The sequence below is a fragment of the Rana temporaria genome, chromosome 8 (genome assembly GCF_905171775.1).
Source record: "Rana temporaria chromosome 8, aRanTem1.1, whole genome shotgun sequence".
Lineage (NCBI taxonomy): Eukaryota > Metazoa > Chordata > Amphibia > Anura > Ranidae > Rana > Rana temporaria.
Window position 1 is genome coordinate 187,455,009 of NC_053496.1, and position 21,176 is coordinate 187,476,184.

The 21,176-nt window shown below is 46.8% G+C and overlaps 1 protein-coding gene and 1 pseudogene across 1 annotated transcript; both read right to left on the reverse strand.

Moving 5' to 3' along the window:
• Positions 1-4,804: 4,804 nt before the first annotated feature.
• LOC120912526 lies at positions 4,805-4,940 on the reverse strand (annotated as a pseudogene).
• A 2,120-nt stretch (positions 4,941-7,060) lies between these two features.
• LOC120909722 (oocyte zinc finger protein XlCOF7.1-like) lies at positions 7,061-8,849 on the reverse strand. Its single transcript, XM_040321448.1, has one exon. The coding sequence runs from the start codon at positions 8,839-8,841 to the stop codon at positions 7,450-7,452; it is 1,392 nt and encodes a 463-aa protein (XP_040177382.1). The 5' UTR covers positions 8,842-8,849; the 3' UTR covers positions 7,061-7,449.
• Positions 8,850-21,176: the final 12,327 nt, after the last annotated feature.

A 21,176-nucleotide genomic window follows, 5' to 3' on the forward strand; every position in this document is an offset into this window, starting at 1 on the left:
CTCTGGTGCCAGTTCCAGCAATGTCTCCTCTCTACTTCCTCCCGATTTAACTCTCACCCGGAACTTCCTGTCTGTACCTGACATCACTTCCTGTCTTCCATAGAGACTTCCTGTCTGTACCTGACATTACTTCCTATCTGCCATAGACACTCCCTGTCTGGGGAGAAGTGAGATCACCACCTTGTGAAGCTCAGAGGTACTGCAGCCCCAGAGAAACATCTCGTAATATGAACACGGCCTTGTGCTGTGTGTGTATGTACTGTATATCCTTATAGATGGGATCATCTCCACTCCCACCAAGGGGCGGAGAGAAATAGATTACTGGCTAGTCTATGTGGCAAGTTCAGTGAGTTCAATTGCATACCTCCCAACATTTTGAAATGGGAATGAGGGACACCTACTTGCAAACATATGTAGGCATAGAACACGCCCCCGTACACACCCCCTTAAAGGAGAATTAACCAAAAAAAAGGTTAATTAAATCCACAAGGACATTTTTTACCACTCCTATTAGTTTATATTGGCTTTTGAAATTTACAAATGCAGCAATTTCGAAATTTGATGAAAGGTTTAGCGCTGAGAAACACTTTTTGAAAGTTAAAAGGTGCATTTTATATACAACTATATAGATCAGACCAAAATGAGGGGCAAAGAGGGACAGAGGGACATTGCTCCAAATCAGGGACAGTCCCTCGAAATCAGGGAGCCATGCAATTGTAAAATGTTCTTTTCTCTGCCCCAATAACGAGGTTGACCCTTTTCTTCACATATTTCACCAAGATCTCTACGAGACATCCTGAAACCCTCATCGAAGTATGATATGCAATATGATATACAGTATATTAGATATATATAGTGACCACTTATCTCTAGATTACCCCCACCTGAATTATGTCATTTTGTCTTTATTAGAGGATCGGCTTATAATCGGCCATCATAGAGAGGAAGAGGAGAGGAAGAGGAGGAAGAGGAAAGGAAGAGGAGAGGAAGAGGAGAGGGAGAGGAAAGGAAGAGGAAGAGAAGAAGCATTGTGTACACCACCTACTGGAAAGGTGGACAGATCAAAGCAAACCTTTAGCAGTGCAGACAAATTGGGTGTTCCACTGGGGACAATAATACAGAGCCGGGCTAAAAGTAACATCAACCCCCATATTAACACACAGTAATGTAATCCGAAACAACGACTGGACTGCTGGGTAGACATGTGCACAACAAAAAAAATCATATTTTTTGTTCCGTTTCGTCTCGTTCCGTAGATTCATAAAGATTTGTAATTTCGTAAGACTCAAGTTTTTTCTATTCGGACCCGTTCGTATTTCGTAAGACGCAAGTTTTCCTATTCGGACCCATTCGTATTTCGTAAGACGCAAGTTTTCCTATTCGGACCCGTTCGTATTTCGTAAGACACAAGTTTTCCTATTCGGACACGTTCGTATTTCGTAAAACGCAAGTTTTCCTATTCGGACACATTCGTATTTCGTAAGACGCAAGTTTTCCTATTCGGACCCGTTCGTATTTTCGTAACAGTTTTATTTTCGTTTATACTGAATGATTCGTAATTCTGTCTAATTTATTTTCGTTGGTTCGAAATTCGAAATTTTGTTAGATAATCATTTTCGTTTAATGGATTCGTAATTTTGTACTTTCGTAAATACATAGCAACACGCGGCTAATCCATATTAAGATAGACTTTCTCTTAAGCCCCGTACACACAGTCAGACTTTTTGCCAACAAACGTCAAAAATAGCGTTATCCAAAAAATTAGACCGTGTGTACTCTCTATCGGACAAACTTTTTCGGTTTGAAAAGTCCGGCCAACTCCCTTCGGACAAAAATGCACGGAAAAGTTTGTTTGAAGTCCAATCATGTGTACGAGGCTTTACACTGTCCAATGTGACTCAGCACAAAAGAGATAAGCTGATTGGCATTAAGTAAGATACATCACTCACTAACTACACTGCCCAGTGCCCATTCTAAAGAACGATACAAGTACACAAATTTACGAACAGACAAAGAAACGGATTTACAAAACACACAAATGAAAATACGAATGAAAATACGAACAGACAAAGGATTTAAAATACGGAATGCAAATCGTTCGTTATAGATGTCGTTTTCGTTCTTTTGCTTTTTCGGTGTTTCGTATTTTAGTAAGATTGTCCAATCATACGTTCGTATTTTTCCTTGTTCGTTATTTTGCTTATTCGTAATTCCTTAATTTTCGTATTTTGGTTCTTTCAGCTTTTCGGATGTTCGAATTGATCCGAATGTACGAATACTAACAAATTTGTACGAAAATCCATTCGTTACGAACGGGAACGCACATGTCTACTGCTGGGCTGTGATTGTGATAACTACCTTCTCAACTATTTCCATACATACTACATGCTGTCCATGAGGCCAACATGGTTGTTCAACCGGACAGTGGCATCTCCTTTTTGACCACATGTTAAAAGGAACATCTGTTTAAAACAGAGCTCCAGCCTAAAGTGGAACTTCCGCTCATCAAAACCCTCCCCCCATCCGGTGTCACATTTGACACCTTTCTAAGACAGGCATTTGCACCCACTTCCAGGAGCCCTCTCTGTGGGGATTCTGCGGGTAGTTTGTCACTTCCCGCCCCCGCCCCCGCCCTTTGTGTTCTGGGAAACACTCGGCTCCCAGAACACAGCGGGGACCAGTAAGGACGGCACTGCATGACTCGCACATGCGCCGTAGGGAATCGGGCAGTGAAGCTGGAGCGATTCACTTTCTGAGTCCCTCACCGAGGATGGCCGTGGGGGCAGCAGATAGACGAGCGATTGCTCGTCTTCTGCTGCAGACGTCGCTGGACCCCAGGACAGGTAAGTGTCCATAAATTAAAAGTCAGCAGCTGCAGTAGTTGTAGCTGCTGGCTTTTAATATTTTTTAAACGGCGGAGCTCCGCTTTAATCACGGAACAAGGTGTCACGCTTACCCCTTAGCGTTAATAGTCAGGCACTATAGCTGGCTCTGTTTTCTTCACCTATAGCAGCCTGCTTTCCCAAAAGGCAAGCAGGCCTACCAGCATTCAATTGCTCCAGGTCTTATACAGAATGCTATAGTGCCTGGCTACTACTTCTGAGCTAGGCACAGCAAAATTGGTACTTCCGTTTTTCAGACTGGCAGAGCGGTCCAGTGGCAGTCCTGGTTCAAGGCAGACAACATTCAGGGAATACTCAAAGGTCAAACCCCTTGTCAAAAGGCAGGCAGAGATCAAAGAGTAATCCAAAATTCAATCTGAGGCTGATAACAGGGAAATACGAACTAAAAGCCAGGGCCGGGATCAGGCAAAGGCAAAGGTCAAGGTGGGCAAACAGGGCGCCTAAAGCATGTGTTGCAAACACTATCACAAGCATGACAATAAGGGCTTGGCAGGCTTTAAATAAGTTTGGTCTCCACCTAGAGGCTGTGTCTACATTCGGGGGTCAGCAACCGACAGATCGTGATCTACCAGTAGATCGCGGTCTAAGCTTGCTGACCCACCATCCCTGAGCAACAAACAGAGTGCGATGCAGAGGAACCACTTGTAAAGTTGGAGTTGTGGTAGGAAGCAATAGCTGCACAAGCTGACGCCTCCTCTGTAGTGCTGGCTCCTGTATCATGCCTAAGGTCTAGATATGTGTTTCAGGCTCTGCAATTGAGAGCTTGACTACGTACATGCATAAACTGATGGGGAGCTGAGATGGATTGCCAGAAGCCACTCTTCCATAGATGGGGAACAATAAAAAAACAGGGAAATCATCAAAGACACACTCATTCAACCAAGTCCGGCACTTTACTAAGTTCTGTTTGCTATTGGAGACAGCTTTTTTTCTATTAAAAAGTCTATGACATGTGAACACACCCAAATACTCCACCCAGTGCAGAAAAAATGAGCACACACATAAAGAGTGTTCACAAAAACGTGCAGACGGGTGAAAACGTCAAGTGGTCCTCCGAAAAGGACCCACCCTGATCCCCCAGGGCGTTAGGCTCCTGACAGGGACTAGAGAAATCTGTGGTCCGGCAGGCGAAGCCGACACAGACCCAACTTCCTTGGAGGGTCTGCCGAAACAGAACCCTCCTAGGGGGGCTCCCCCGAAGGGAGACCCCATGACAGCAGGCAAACTAAGCCAGAAGGCCATGTCCACCTACTCCCAAGACGTTCAGGGCTGGCCCGAGGACCGGCACCCTACTTATCACACACAAGGTGTACAAAACGTGCACCAACAAAAAAAAGACAAAAAAGTGACAAACAAGGGGTAAAATAAAAAAAGGAAGTGGGGGAGAAGGAAGGTGGGAGATGTGAGTAGAAAGTGACCATCGTGCAATACGCTGGCCGGTCCTCCGGACAGGAAACAAAAATTCCCCTGGTCCTAGAGGCAGGTGGTAAAAAAGTGTATGTGGAGATGTGACCAAGGTGCCACACTTGTAAGTGCCCCTCTCAAAACACTTGTGCAAGGTATGGCACCCCTGGACTGCCACTCCAGGGGCACTATCTCCACAGGCTTTTCAACGGACCCTAACCCCCGGCCTGGACCAGCAGCACCCTTCCCAGCCAGGAAGGTAGGGGCTCTGAGACATTGGGGAGAGCCCACGCCAATAGGCTACTCCAACTACTCCCACCTAATCACATTCGGGAAATACTAACCGCTCCCCCCAAGAGAAGGAGGAGCAAGTGTTCTCTCACGAACAACTGACCGGGGCAGGCACCACCAAATCCAGGCCAAAGGCCAGGGGCCCTGCCCCTTAGCTTCGACCTCATGTTTCTCCGTCCAAATCAGAAGGCTTCCACCTCCACGCCAGCAGGTTTAGCATCTGCCAACCGCCATCTCTTTCCACCTCGCTGTGTACTCAGGACGGTTAGCATAGCACCACCTACTGGCAACTGATAAGAACAGATACTACACTTGATCTTAGCCAAAAGGCAAAGAAGCGATATTGGAGACAGCTGGTGCCAAAAAAGTACAGAACACTGGTTAAAGCTTAAAGGCTATTTTCTGTACTTTTTTTTTTTGGAGGAATCCGCTTGTCTATTTAACCTAGGGTGTCCTGTGCTCTTACCCCTCTCTCCCTAACTGTTTTTGCATGAGCAATAAACTTTTTTTCGGCATTAAATGTGGTTGGTGTTCCAGAAACAAGGCTTGACTCCTCATAAGAGTGGACTGTTTATATTTATGATGATCCTCTTGTTTAGAGGAACAAGGGGCATAGAAAAGATGGTGGGGGGTTCTCTATGTTAGATGTGATGAAAATAGACGATCTTGTGGTTGGAGGTGGTGATGGTGCAGAGGAGGAATTATGGGTGAAGCTGCATGCTATTGTGGCCCTTTGATTGCATTAATGCGGCCCTTGGGGCACTATTCCATCCAATTTAAATGGGGCATAATTCTTGTTGCTGACACCAATGGTGCACTATTCCTCCAACTGACACCATCAATTATTACCATTAACACCAACGATGGGGCACTAGTCCTCCCACTGTCACCAAATATATGGTATTATTTACTCCCACTGGACACCTGTACATTTTTTATTGCCAATGGCCCTAGTCTGGCCCCCCTAAAGTCTGAAGGACCGTAAACTGGCCCTTTGTTTAGAAATTTTGGAGACCCCTGTTATATGTCATCTGAAAGTGAGGAAGAGTGAGCTGGTGATGGTGCAAATGAGGAATTACGGGTGGAATGATAGATGGGAAATTGAATGTGGTTGGTGTTCCAGAAACACAGCTTGACTCCTCACAAGACTGGGCTGTTTGTATTCATGATGATCCTCTTGTTTAGATTGACACAGGAAAGATGGAGGGGGGTTTCTCTATGTTAGATGCGATGTGAAAGTGAAGAAGAAAGATGGTCTTGTGGTTGGAGGTGGTAATAGTGCGGAGGAGGACTTACAGGTGAAGCTGAATGCCGTTAGGCTGGGGCTCACCCTGGTTCTGACAGAAGAGGGGCTTTTTCCTGGCTGCAGATCACTTGACCAGGGAACTCACCATGAGTGTTTCTTGATGTTAGATGTGATGTCAAAGTGAGGAAGAAAGATGATCTTGTGGTTGGAGATGTAGTTGGTGTTCCAGAAACACGGCTTGGCTCCTCACAAGACTGGGCTGTTTGTATTCATGCCGATCCTCTTGTTTAGAGGAACACGGGATATAGAAAATATGGAGGGGTTTCCTCTATGTTAGATGTGATGTTAAAGTGAGGAAGAAAGATGATCTTGTGGTTGGAGATGTGGTTGGTGTTCCAGAAACACAGCTTGGCTCCTCACAAGACTGGGCTTTTGGTATTCATGCTGATCCTCTTGTTTAGAGGAACACGGGATATAGAAAAGATGGAGGGGGTTCCTCTATTTTAGATGTGGTGTCAAAGTGAGGAAGAAAGATGATCCTGTGGTTGGTGTTCCAGAAACACGCCTTGGCTCCTCACAAGACTAGGTTGTTGGTATTCATGATGATCCTTTTGTTTAGAAGGACACGGGACATAGAAAAAATGGAGGGGAGTTCCTCTATGTTAGATGTGATGTGAAAGTGATGAAAAAAGACGATCTTGTGGTTGGAGGTGGTGATGGTGCGAAGGAGGAATTATGGGTGAAGCTGCATGCTATTGGGCTGGAGCTCAGCTGCCCGCGCCCTGGTTTTGACAGAAGAGGGGCTTTTTCCTGGCTGCAGATCACTTGACCAGCAAACTCATCATGAGTGTTTCTTGATGTTAGATGTGATGTCAAAGTGAGGGAGAAAGATGATCTTGTGGTTGGAGATGTAGTTGGTGTTTCAGAAACACGGCTTGGCTCCTCACAAGACTGGGCTGTTTGTATTCATGCTGATCCTCTTGTTTAGAGGGACACGGGACATAGAAAAGATGGAGGGGGTTCCTCTATGTTAGATGTGATGTCAAAGTGAGGAAGAAAGATGATCTTGTGGTTGGAGGTGGTGCTGGTGCGGAGGAGGAATTACGGGAGGAATGATAGACGGGTCTATGAACTGATAGACTTATAATTGGAGTCTACTACGATGTTCTGAGATTTATGACGGCGAGAATATACCACAAAAAAACAGGACAACAAATTAAAATCTTTATGATTTAGTTTTATTGTTTAAAAAAAAGAAAATCCCAATACAAATCTGAAGACACGCCAATCAAATCTACAAAAAAAAAATGTATAACATAGTTGCATGTATAAGTTAACTATGAAACGACACCAGAAAATTTCATATTTACCATTTTCAGACAGCAGGTGGCATACTTCAAGCAAATGCATCTGACATTACTTCTGCCTCACAAAGATCGTCATACTTACTATGTAGTCTGATCTCCCCTGGTAATCCATAAGTAATATCTAGCTCTTCCATTACCATCATTTTATTTTGTTCTGAAGAGCGGGGGGCGTACAGACTACACTCTTATTTGAACTCAACCAGCACTGTATATGACTCCTGAAATACATTTTCCGCACTTAGGACACTAATGCGGCTTTTCTCCCATGTGTGCTGTGATGTTTAGCGAGATCTGATTTACGCACAAAACATTTGCCGCACTCGGGGCAGGCATGCGGCTTCTCCCCCGTGTGGCATATCTTATGTATGGAAAGATTGGACTTGTTCGAAAAACATTTCCCGCAATCAGAGCAGGAAAACGGCTTCTCACCCGTGTGGCACCTCCGATGTATAGAAAGATAGGACCTCTGCGAATAACTTTTCCCGCACTCAGCACAGGAATACGGCTTCTCCCCCGTGTGCAATCTCTGATGTGTGGTGAGATCTGTCTTACGTAGAAAACACTTCTCGCACTCGGGGCACGAATACGGCTTCTCGCCCGTGTGAGATCTTTGATGCGTGACAAGTTCTAATTTCCGAGAATAACATTTCCCGCACTCAGAGCAGGAATAAGGCTTCTCGCCTGTGTGAGACCTTAGATGTACAGAAAGGTAGGACTTTTGTGAGAAGCATTTCCCGCACTCAGGGCAGGAATACGGTTTCTCCCCCGTGTGTAATCTCTGATGAATGACAAGTTGCGATTTCTGTGAGTAACTTTTCTCGCACTCGGGGCAGGAATATGGCTTCTCTCCTGTGTGAGATCTCTGGTGTACAGAAAGGTAGGACTTTTGTGAGAAACACTTCCCGCACTGTAGGCAGGGATACGGTTTCTCCCCCGTGTGAGTCGTCTGATGTCTGACAAGCTCTGACTTCAACGGGAAACTCTGCCCACACTCAGTACAGGAAAACGGCATCTTGCCCGTATGGAATACCTGATGTCTGACAAGTTGGGATTGCCACAAAAAACTTTCCCCGCACTCAGTACAGGAATACGGCTTCTCCCCCGAGTGACACCTCAGATGCATGACGAGCTGCGATTTCCGCGAGTAACATTTCTCGCACTCGGGGCAGGCGTACGGCCGCTCCCCCGTGTGAGAAACTTGGTGCCTCTCTAAATTTGATTTGGTGACAAAACCCTTCCCGCACTCTGGACAGGAAAACGGCTTCTCGCCCGTGTGGGACCTCTGATGTACGACGAGTTGCGGTTTAGTCGGGAAAAACTGCCCGCACTCCGAGCAGGAATAGGGAAGCTGACCCGAGTGGGATCTCATATGAACGCGAAGACTGGACTTAAAACGAAAAATTTTCCCACATTCAGTGCAGGGAAAGGACTGCTCACCCGAGTGAGATCTCATATGGACGTGAAGGTTAGAATTAAAACGAAAACGTTTCCCACACTGCGTACAGGAATACGGCCGCTCACCCGAGTGGCACCTTAGATGAACACGAAGGCCGGATTGAAAGTGAAAACATTTCCTGCACTCGGGACAGCAAAAACGCTTTTCTGTTGGAAGGACGGCACCCTCCCTCATAGTCTGAGGTTCCTCAGGATAAGAGGAATACGATGGTCCGGCACCGTCCCGCACAGTCTGAGGTTCCTCGGGATAAGAGGAATACGATGGTCCATCTACACTCTGGGGCACCAGTTGGGCGTTTCTGGTGAAGAAGTCTTCTCCTGGTTTATACTGTGTGATGTCCTCATCTTCTACTTTACAGTCTGGAGACAATCTGGTTTTCTTGATGTGTTGTCCATGTGCTAAAAAAAAAAAAGAAGATGACAGCTAGACATGAGTGGGTTGGGTCAACTATGCCAGTCCACATCAGGCACTGTGTTCTCAGGATAGAGGACTGACCTTTCCAAGTACTCCCCATTTATCACCACCCTCTGAATGCGCCCTTGTAGGCAGTTTTCAATTCATGTGCTCACCCTATTGTCTATGCCAACGGACTTTAGCTTGTACAGTAAACGTTTATGGGGAACTGCGTCAAATGCTTTTGCAAAATCCAGATACACCACGTCTACAGGCCTGATCCTTTATCTAGATACACCGCGTCTACGGGCCTTCCTTTATCCAGATACACCACGTCTACGGGCCTTCCTTTATCTAGATACACCACATCTACGGGGCTTCCTTTATCTAGATACACCACGTCTACAGGCCTTCCTTTATAAAATTCACCACGTCTACGGGCCTTCCTTTATCCAGATACACCACATCTACGGGCCTTCCTTTATCTAGATACACCACATCTACTGGCCTTCCTTTATCCAGATACACCACGTCTACAGGCCTTCCTTTATCTAGATACACCACGTCTACAGGCCTTCCTTTATCCAAATACACCACGTCTACGGGCCTTCCTTTATCCAGATACACCACGTCTACGGGCCTTCCTTTATCCAGATACACCACGTGTACGGGCCTTTCTTTATCTAGATACACCACATCTATGGGCCTTCCTTTATCTAGATACACCACATCTACGGGCCTTCCTTTATCCAGATACACCACGTCTACAGGCCTTCCTTTATCCAAATACACCACGTCTATGGGCCTTCCTTTATCTAGTTGGTAACTCCACTCCTCATAGAAGGTTAATAGATACTGCTAATGATACCGTTCTCATTACTAAAATCTTGTATATAGTCCCTTATCATCCCCTCCAAAAGCTTACATACCATTGATGTTAGGCTGACTGGTCTGTAATTCCCAGGGATGTATTTTGGGCCCTTTTTAAAATATTAGAGCTACATTGGCTTTTCTCCAATCAGCTGGTACCATTCCAGTCAGTAGGCTGTCCGTAAAAATTAGGAACAATGGTCTGGCAATTACTTGACTGAGTTTCCTAAGTACCCTCGGATGCAAGCCATCTGGTCCTGGTGACTTATTAATGTTACGTTTTTCAAGTCTATTTCTAATTCTGTCCTCTGGTAGCCATGGAGGTGCTTCCTGTCCTCTGCATTCACTGCCTCATCGTCCATAGCTGCAAATCTGCACTCGAGGCCTGAAGCCTCCACTGCACCACCTCTGTGCTCACAGTCTCATCATCCATACCTGCACCTCTGCCCCTGATGTCTCAAGCCTCCACTGTACCACCTCTGCATTCACAGCCTCATCGTCCATAGCTGCAAATCTGACCCCCCCCCCCCCCCCCCGAAGCCTCCACTGCACCACCTCTGCACTCACAGCCTTCAAGCCTCTACTGTGCCTCTTCAGTACCTGAAACCTCAAACTCCCTGCTCTGCACCCACAAACTCAAACCTCATCCATTCTTACAGCTACCCAGTGCCGCCGCCTACTTCTCTCATGCTCCAGTTCCTTGTTACCTAGGACCCTCCTCTGTGACTGATAGTATCTGTTAAGTGACCAGGTGGAATCCAGCAGATAAGCTCAAACTTCCATTAGGTCTCTGATTGAACACAATCTCTGCCCCAGCATCCTCAAACCATGTCTGCACCTCCTCTGCCCTCACAGCCCCATGATTCTGCCATGCCTACTCTGCACCCGTAGCCTTGAGGCCTCGTACACGCGATCGGTTAACCAGAGGACAACAGTCTGATTGACCGTTTTCATTGGTCAAAACCGATCGTGTTGCGCCCATAGGTTATTTAACCATCGGTTAAAAAAAAAAGCCAACTTGCTTTAAATTAACCGATGGATTCTTAAACGATAGGTCAAAACTGATCGTTAGTAGGCACAACCATCGGTTAAAAATCCACGCATGCTCAGAATCAAGCCGACGCATGCTTGGAAGCATTAAACTTCGTTTTTTTCAGCACAACGTTGTGGTTTACGTCACCGCGTTCTGACGCGATTGGTTATTTAAGACAGTTCTCATCGGATGGACTGATCGTGTGTACGAGGCTTAAGACTCTGAGGAACTAAACATACCTTGGCCCCCAGCTGGATAGAGCAGGGTTTTTCCAACCAGGGTTTCCACCACACGCTGTGGTGTGACAAAGGATCCCCAGAGGTGGCATGGCAAAATCACACAAAGCCCTGTACAGTTCGACTGTGAAAGGGTCGCTCGGTTAATTTCCATGTACAGATAGCCCATCCCATTCCTCCTCCCGGCTCTCTCTCTCTCTTCTCCTCTATGCTCTTATCTATATTTTGACGACAAAACTTTAAGCAGTACGGGCCGCCCGACCTGCCCTTAGCAACCGATGACATCATCAGTTGCTAAAGGCAGATCGGGCGGCTTAGACAGCTTTGAGATTTGTCGGCAAAATACAGATAACAGCATAGAGGGGGAGGGATAGCCGGGAGGAGGAACGGGATAGCCTCTCTTTGTATAGAGAACATAACACAGGGACCCTTACATCGTCAGACCGTACAGGGCTTGGTGTCATTTTGCCACAACACCCCTGAGGAATCTTTGTCACACTCGAGGGTGCTGCAGCACCCCTGGAAACTCTTTGTGGCACCCCGGTTGAAAAACCCTTCTTTATGCAGCTGCGTTCTCTAAGAGGGATTTGTGTCATTTTACTGTAGCAAGGGCAACGAGGGGGTATTTGGGGGCAGGGGTGCTAGAAAGAGGGGGAGATTTAGGAAGGAGGGTTTGTGGTCAGCAGGGGGAGCGGGTTTGGGTCAGGAGGGGGGTTTGTGCTAGACAGGGGGATTTTTTTTTTTGGGGGGGGGGGTTGTGTTAGCAGGGGCGGGGGGGATTTAAAACTTACTGACCACTTAATGTGGTTACCTGTAGGTGCTTGAAATATCTCCTACACCTACACGGTCTAGGACAGTGATGGCGAACCTCGGCACCCCAGATGTTTTGGAACTACATTTCCCATGATGCTCACCTACACTGCAGAGTGCATGAGCATCATGGGAAATGTAGTTCCAAAAGATCTGGAGTGCCAAGGTTCACCATCACTGGTCTAGGAGATATTTGCAATGTCCCCGAACGATGCCTTCTACTGCGAATGCGCCGTCTTGAAAGTCCTTAATTTACCAGAGGGCCCGGCTTCATAGGAGTCACCCCGTCCTTCTCCCTTGCCCCACAATTTATTGGAATATGAATGTGGGCTGGACTTCAGCCCTTGGCCAATCAACCCCCGGGGTGGGAGGGGTGTTCCCGTTTCAGACCACAGGACGGTTCTATGTTCTGGCGTTACCAGGGTTGAATGGACCCGGAAAGTGGGGGGGGGGGGGGGGGGGATAGGATTTCGGACACCAGCGCGTCCGTCCGATCGTGACAGGACCAATAACTGTTCAGACGTCGCAATCAGACGCCATAGAACCGTTTTGTGCGTTTCTCCGGGATTCTACTCACGCTACGAATACCGATTTTCATGTACACCTCGCCCAACATGTGTCCCGCTTTCATGAGAGATAAAATCGATTCCTCAGATCTGGTGATATCAATCAAAGCTTGCAGACAGTTCTGGGGCCTCCTTACTGCCCCCTGCTGGTTGTGGTAGCCAAAATGACTAGTAGTCTTCTTTGAGGTTCATGAAGGCGACAACTTTATACCTGTACAAGCATGAGATCATTTTATCGGCCTCTCGGTGTCACTCCTGGCCTAGAGGCTTGGTCTGTCCTTTTCCGATGCCAATTGGTGAACGTAGATCTATGACTGATTAAAGGAAACCCATCTGGCCCTCGGCTTAATCTACAACTGCCATGATGCTGCACATGTGATCAGTTATGACACCAGCCATTGGATGGTTGACAGTTTGGTTGAGAGCACAACCAATGGGAGTGTTATGCCGTGTACACATGATCATTTTTTGGGTTGTAAAAAATAAAAATAAATTTAATGTCATTAAAAACGATTGTGTGTGGGCTTCAGAGCATTTTTCGGGTTCTGAAAAATGGGCAATTTTTTTTTTGAACATGCTCTATTTTTTAACGAAGTTTTTCGGGTTGTAAAAAATGGTCGTGTGTGGGCTTTAACGACGTGAAAAATCTGTGCATGCTCAGAAGCAAGTTATGAGACGGGAGCGCTCGTTCTGGTAAAACTAGCGTTCGTAATGGAGTAAGCACATTCATCACGCTGTAACAGACAGAAAAGCGCGAGGGTGGCGTCATCCGCATGGAACTTCCCCTTTAGAGTGCTGTCGTAAGTGTTGTACGTCACCGCGCTTTGCTAGAGCATTTTTTTTCCACGATCGTGTGTAGGCAAGGCCGTTTTAATGATCGGGTTGAACAAAAACGTAAAATGATCGTGTGTACGCGGCATTACATTTCTGGCGCACGTTTTATGGATGGGTTTACTTCCGCTTTAAGGGAATATTGTCTCTCTAATCACACAGAATTAAACAACATCTACGATTTATACATCTACAGATCACGTCACCTCCCAGGTATTGGCCCTAGAACCCGACTCCTATTTATTTATGTTACATTCACATTTATGTTGCACCCACCTGTGCTGATCTCTGTAGGCGTCTCCTCTTCTTTCAATGTCCTCGTTATTCCATCCTCCTCCATAGACTGCTGATCATCCCTCACATACGTCTCTTCTTCTTCTGATTTCACCTCAACTTTTATATCTATCAGATCTTCACCCTAAACCAAGAGAAAGACCAACAATAACAATATAAAGTTAATGATGTGAGACCACAAAGAAAAATATAATCTTATAGTGTCCGCACATCGTCTCTACAAGCTTTTATAATGTTCTAGATGCTCAGTCCCACCAACCTGATGATGGTGGGGGATGGTGTGACCTTCCTGTGTGGAATCCCGGGAATACAGAGGACGGGGACATCTCTCTGGTGGGTTTCTGTAGCTGGATGACTCCACCATGGTGTCCTGGTACAGATCTTTGTGTTGTTCCTCCATCACCCCATCCTCATCATCCTCCTCTTTTATCTCTTCTTTAACCTCAACTTTAGGATCTCTCAGGTTTCCACTCTGAATATAGAATAAAAATGACATCAATGGTAACAATGCAGATAATGTACAGATCCTAATGATACTATCAGTGATTGTTCCTCATCTACCTGATGATGGTGGGGAATGGTGGGACCTTCCTGTGGGGAATTGTGATGGATTAGGTAAAATGCAATTTTTTATACATTTTTTTCTATGCTTACAAAGTCTATATTTTTTTTGTATAAAACAAACTGCTTTCTTATTCCTTGCTTAAAATGGCCCCCCCACCTCCCATCGAGTGAAGAATGTGTAACTAAGATGGCACCTCCATCCAGGGCTACACCCAAGATGATGACACCCAGATCTTGGAGGAAGTTCACCTTACATGGACACAGGGCCGCCATCAGGGGGGTACAGGCAGTACACCTGTAAGGGGCCCAGATGGCATCCCCCATTTTTTTTCCGTCAGCACCCAAAGCCCCCCCCCCCGACCTGTAAGGGGCCCGGATGGCATCCCTTTTTTTTTATTATTCTGTACGTCAGCACCCAAAGCCCCCCCTGACCTGTAAGGGGCCCGGGTGGCATCCCCCATTTCTTTTTTTGTCCCCCCCCCCCGCTTCTCAATTCATAGTGGCACCCCCTCCCGGTTCTCTGCTCCAGGGGGCCATGCCTGAAGCTGTGTAAGGGGTCCCAAAATTCCCAATGGCGGCCCTGCATGGACATGACCAATCAGAAGCTACGAGTAGCCAGATAACGTTATGCTAATGATGCACTTGCTCACAGCACTAGTCGCTCACCTATATAACCCCCCATGCACCCAGAAGCAATAAAGGAAGTAACACATACCTGAGCACTGTTTCAGAGTGGTTCTTCTTGTGCATGCACCCAATCAGGTATATGCAATTAGCGGACCTCCAGCTGTTGCATGCCTCTGCCTTTGGGTGTCATGCTTGTGGCTGTCAGTCTTGCTATGCATCATGGGACTTGTAGTTCTGCAACAGCTGGAGGTCCGCTAATTGGATATCCATGCACTAAATCATATGGCCCGGATTCACAAAGACTTACGCCGACGTATCTAATGATACGCCGCGTAAGTCCACGGATGCGCCGTCGTATCTCTGCGCTTGATTCTGCAAAGGAGATACGCCTGAATTTCGGCTCCATCCGACCGACGTAAGTCTCCTACGCCGTCGTATCTTGGGCGCATATTTACGCTGGCCGCTAGGGGCGCTTCCATTGATTTACGCGTTGAATATGTCAATGACCTAGATACGCCGATTCACGAACGTACTTGTGCCCGTCGCAGTAAGCTACGCCGTTTACGTAAGGCGTAAAGTTCAACCATCAAAAAGTTGGTCTAAGTCATGTAGGGTATGGACGTCGGAACTGCCGTCGGATTTTACGTTGTTTACGTAAGTCGTACGTGAATAGGGCTGGGCGTAGGTTACGTTCACATCGTAGGTATTGAGGCGGCGTATCTTAGGGAGTAAATTCGACGTGATTCTGAGCATGCGCGCGCATGCGCCGTTCGTTCGGCGCTTCATTTACATGGGGTCAGGCTTCATTTTAATACAACACACCCACTACCTTCCTACTTTGAATTAGGCGGGCTTACGCCGGCCCATTTACGCTACGCCGCCGTAACTTAGGGAACAAGTGCTTTGTGAATACTGGTCTTGCCTCTCTATGTTACGTCGGCGTAGCGCATATGAGCTGCGCTACGCCCGCTCAAAGATACGCCGCTGTACGTGAATCTTGCCCTATAGGTCTAATTAGGACGGGGGCAGATACTCACCAGATTAGTCTGATCCAAAACAGAATCCCGAGAAAACAGAGGACGGGGACATCTCTCTGGCGGGATTAAGTAGCTGGATGACTCCACCATGATGTCCTGGGTTAGATTGTTGTGTGCCGTTGGAAACTCTGACTTGTTGAACTCATCGTCGTCATTAGCTTCTTCCTTTATCTCCTCTTTAACGACAACGTTCTTAATATATAATAAAAATGTCAATGAATGGTAACAATGCAGATAATGTACAGATCCTAATGATACTATCAGTGATTGTTCCTCATCTACCTGATGATGGTGGGGGATGGTGTGACCTTCCTGTGTGGAATAATCCCGGGAATACAGAGGACGGGGACATCTCTCTGGTGGGTTCCCATTACTGGATCCATCTGTAGGAAACACACACACTGACTGAATACATTGTTTCTATGTGTTTATCAGATGATGGGGAATCTAGGTGGAGCCTCCGTACTGCTCTCTCCTTTACAATAAAGTCTCCTCTTACCCGGTGATGTGAGGGGCGGCTGATTCTCCATCATGACGTCCTTGTAGAGATCCTTGTGTCCTTCTAAATACTCCCACTCCTCCATGGAGAAATAGACAGTGACGTCCTGACACCTTATAGGAACCTGACACACACAATGATACAGTCACCATCCAGACACACCCCTTGTAGATCGTAGACTTAACAGACAAGAACGTCCAGAAGCTTCTATTTATTAAAAGATTCACTCTCAGTTTACATAAATATATAAAAAACGGATCAAGGGCCTTTTCCCTACAACTCTGGCCCTGTAGTTGTGGGGGGGGGGATATAAGGGGTACTCCATAACCATTTAAATGGGAGAATGGTTGCTGGGGGCCCTTTTATTTTTAAAGGGGTCTGGAATGGAATTTGGGGGGCACCTGTTTTTTGTCTTCGTGTGTAGGGTCCCCCTTGGAATCTATACCAGAACTTCTTCATGGATAGGGGGTCTGATATGTAATTTTAGGGGCAACCCCATGCCATTTTTGGTGGGGGCCCCCATTACCATCTCTACCAGAACCTCATATATTCTCATCCAGGATAAGAATCTAGGATAGATGAAGGTAATCCCTCGCTTTTTTTTTTCCAGTAGTAAGTGGCCGGGAACTGTCATTTACTAGCAATGTAAGCAAAACCTGCAACAATTCTTTGGCTATTATGCCGCGTACACACGACCATTTTTCGGGTTCTAAAAAATTAAGTTTTTAAGGGTCTAGAGAAACTACGTTTTTTTCAACCCGATCATTAAAACGGCCTTGCCTACACACGATCGTGAAAAAAAAAAAAATGCTCTAGCAAAGCGCGGTGACGTACAACACGTACGACGGCACTATAAAGGGGAAGTTCCATTCGGATGGCGCCACCCTTGGGGCTGCTTTTTCTGATTTTGTGTTAGTAAAAGACGGTTCGCGCTTTTCAGTCTGTTACAGCGTGATGAATGTGCTTACTCCATTACGAACGGTAGCTTTACCAAAACGGGCGCTCCCGTCTCATAACTTGTTTCTATGCATGCGCGTGTGCCCACACACGACCATTTTTTACAACCTTAAAGCGGTGGTTCACCCTTAAAAACAAGTTTCTACCATTAAATCCAGCATACTAGCGTGAGCTACAGTATGCCTTTATTTATTTCTTTTGCGCCGTACTCACAGTTTAATCGCGTAGTTACGTTTCAGACTCCCCGCGGGGAATGGGCGTTCCTATGCAGAGGGGAACATGATTGACGGCCGGCTATGGCGCATCACGCTTCCCAAAAATAGCCGGAGTAGGACTCGGCTCTTCACGGCGCTATACAGACTAGGAGCTGACTGCGCAGGCGCCGTGAAGAGCCAAGTCCTATTTCGGCTATTTTCAGGAAGCGTGATGCGCCATAGCCGGCCGTCAATCATGTTCCCCTCTGACTAGGAACGCCTACTCCTCGCGGGGAGTCTGAAATTAACTACGCGATTAAACTGAGTATGTCGCAAAAAAATAAAATAAAGGCATACTGTAGCTCGCGCTAGTATGCTGGATGACATAGTAGAAAAGGGTGAACCCCCGCTTTAAAAACGTTGTGAAAAAATATGAGCATGTTCGAAATTTTTAATGGCCATTTTTTAGATCGTGAAAAATGCTCTGGAGCCCACACACGATTGTTTTTAATGACATAAAAAAAATTGAAATTGAAAATTAAATTTTTTAGAACCCGAAAAACGGTCGCGTGTACACGGCATAAGCCTAGAAAACGACCAGTACTGATTTTTGGCATTCAGCTCCCTTTGACTTCAATGGGGTTTCAGATTCACTTCCAGACTTTGGTCACGTTCGATAAACCCACCTCGAACAGAACCCAAGAACATTCAACTCATCGCTATTTAGGAATAAAAGGCCCAGAGGAGCCTTGTTTCTAGTTGGACCTTCTCAGAACTGCCCGGGAAAATTGTTTCATAAGTCTATACATTTGTGACCACGATCGCGTCACGTTCAAGGTTGCTGGAGATGAAGAACTTCACAAAGAACACAGTGGAAGAAGGTGGGACACAAATAACAGGTTTTTAGGTGTATAAATGAAATAATATCTCATTACCTCCTCGGCTACCAGCTTCAACAATGTCTTCGCTCTACTTCCTCCCGACTCAACTCTGACCTGGAACTTATTTATATGTGACATCACTTCCTGTCTTCCATAGAGACTTCCTATATTAGCACAAGTAAGATCACCACCTGGTGGAGCCCAGTGGAACTGCAGCAAAGATGTGGGTGATGTCTGTATACGTATATGGGGGGATTAGACTCCGTGGTGGTGAGTTCACGTCAATCCAAAATTGAGGTTCAAGGGCTTTTTAGCCCACTTTTATTAAAAGGAAAAGCAAACAAAAGCACAAGGTTGCCCAGACAGGAGTTTTTTTTATGGCAAACACCTCTGCTGTTGTCACTGGTTCCACGCCTCTGGCTCTTTCAGCCTTAGTTACAGCACCTTGCTGCACAGGCCCACTCCCGGCCTCTAGATAGGGTTCACCGACCACCTTGGGCCCTCTCACTCTTCTAAAGCCTCATACACACGATCGGACTTCCATCTGACTTTTCCGAGGATTTTGGTCTGAAGGGGCGTTGGCCGTGAACTTGTTCTGCATACACACGGCAGAACTTTTCAGCCAACATTCACCAAACCACGTGTTTTTTCAGCTCTTTACTGCCACCCTATGGGCAACTTTCAAGTACGCCTCATGCCCTCAGTGTCTCCAGTGCACCCCTGTGTCTGAAGTACGTCTTATGTCCTCAGTGCACCCCTGTGTCTGAAGTACGTCTTATGTCCTCAGTGCACCCCTGTGTCTTAAGTACACCTCATGTCCTCAGTGTCTCCCGTGCACCCCTGTGTCTGAAGTACACCTTATGTCCTCAGTCCACTCCTGTGTCTCAAGTACACCTCATGTCCTCAGTGTCTCCCGTGCACCCCTGTGTCTGAAGTACGCCTTATGTCCTCAGTGCACTCCTGTGTCTCAAGTACGCTTTATGATCCCAGTGTTTCCAGTGCACCCATGTGTCTCAAGTACGCCTCATGTCCTCAGTGTCTCCATCCGAATGGAACTTCCCCGCGCTTTGCTCTAGCATTTTTTTTTTTTCACGATCGTGTGTAGGCAAGGCAGGCTTGACAAGAATAGGGTTGAAAAAAACTTGTTTTTTCTAGACCATTAAAAATGGTCGCGTGTACCCGGCATTACGGTCACGGCGATACCTTACATGTGTGGTTTGAATATCGTTTTCATATGCGGGCACTGCTCACGTATGCGTTCACTTCTGCACGTGAGCTCGTTGGGACGGGGAAAAATCTATTTTACACAGTGTCTCCGGTGCACCCCTGTGTCTCAAGTACACTTCATGATCTCAGTGTCTCCAGTGCACCCCTGTGTCTCAAGTACGCCTCATGTCCTCTGTGTCTCCAGTGCACCCGTGTCTCAAGTACGCCTCATGTCCTCAGTGAACCCCTGTGTCTCAAAAACGCCTCATTTCCTCAGTGTCTCCAGTGCACCCATGTGTCTCAAGTACGCCTTATGTCCTCAGTGTCTCAAGTACGCCTTATGTCCTCAGTGTCTCCAGTGCACCCCTGTCTCAATTACGCTTCATGATCTCAATGTCTCCAGTGCACATCTGGGCCTCAAGTACGCCTTATGATCTCGGTGTCTCCAGGGCACACCTGGGCCTCAAGTACACCTCATGTCCTCAGTGCACCCCTGTGTCTCAAGTACGCCTCATGTCCTCAGTGTCTCCAGTGCACCCCTGTGTCTCAAGAATGCCTCATGTCCTCAGTGTCTCCAGTGCACCCCTGTGTCTAAAGTACGCCTCATGTCCTCAGTGTCTCAAGTACGCCTCATGTCCTCAGTGCACCCCTGTGTCTCAAAAATGCCTCATGTCCTCAGTGCACCCCTGTGTCTCAAAAATGCCTCATGTCCTCAGTGCACCCCTGTGTCTCAAGAACGCCTCATGTCCTCAGTGTAACCCTGTGTCTCAAGTATGCTTCATGATCTCAGTGTCTCCAGGGCACACCTGGGCCTCAAGTACACCTCATGTCCTCAGTGTCTCCAGTGCACCTGTGTCTCAAGTACGCCTCATGTCCTCGGTGTCTCCAGTGCACCTGTGTCTCAAGTATGCCTCATGTCCTCAATGTCTCCAGTTCACCCCTGTGTCTCAAGTATTCCTCATGTCCTCAATGTACCCAGTTCACCCCTGTGTCTCAAGTACGCTTCATGATCTCAGTGTCTCCAGTGACACCTGGGCCTCAATTACGCTTCATGTCCTCAGTGTCTCCAGTGCACCCCTGTGTCTCAAGTATGCCTCATGTCCTCAATGTCTCCAGTTCACCCCTGTGTGTTCAAGTGTCTCAAGCACACTTCATGACCTCAGTGTCCCAGGGTATCTGGTGTCATCTAGCAACTCCAAATGGACCCCTGTAGACCTCTGTGACTTCAAGTGCACCCCAGAGAATCCTGTGCCATCTGGTGACTGTAATGCACCCCTTGTCTTCAATTGTGCCCCAGTCCAACTTTTGTCATCTAGTGATTTTTTTACACTCTGTATTTCAAAGTGTTCCCCAGTGTTTCCTATGTCATCTACTGCCCCCTAGTGCACATCAGGGACACCTGTGTCTCTATGCAGCCTGCAATACAGCTCTGAATCATCTGGACAGCCCTTCTCTCAGTGGATATGGACCCCAGTGACTATAGTGAATATGGATAACGACCCCTACTAATG

Excerpts from the sequence above, each read along its gene's own strand:
- LOC120909722 (XM_040321448.1), bottom strand. The coding sequence starts at position 8,841 with ATGAGGGAGGGTGCCGTCCTTCCAACAGAAAAGCGTTTTTGCTGTCCC.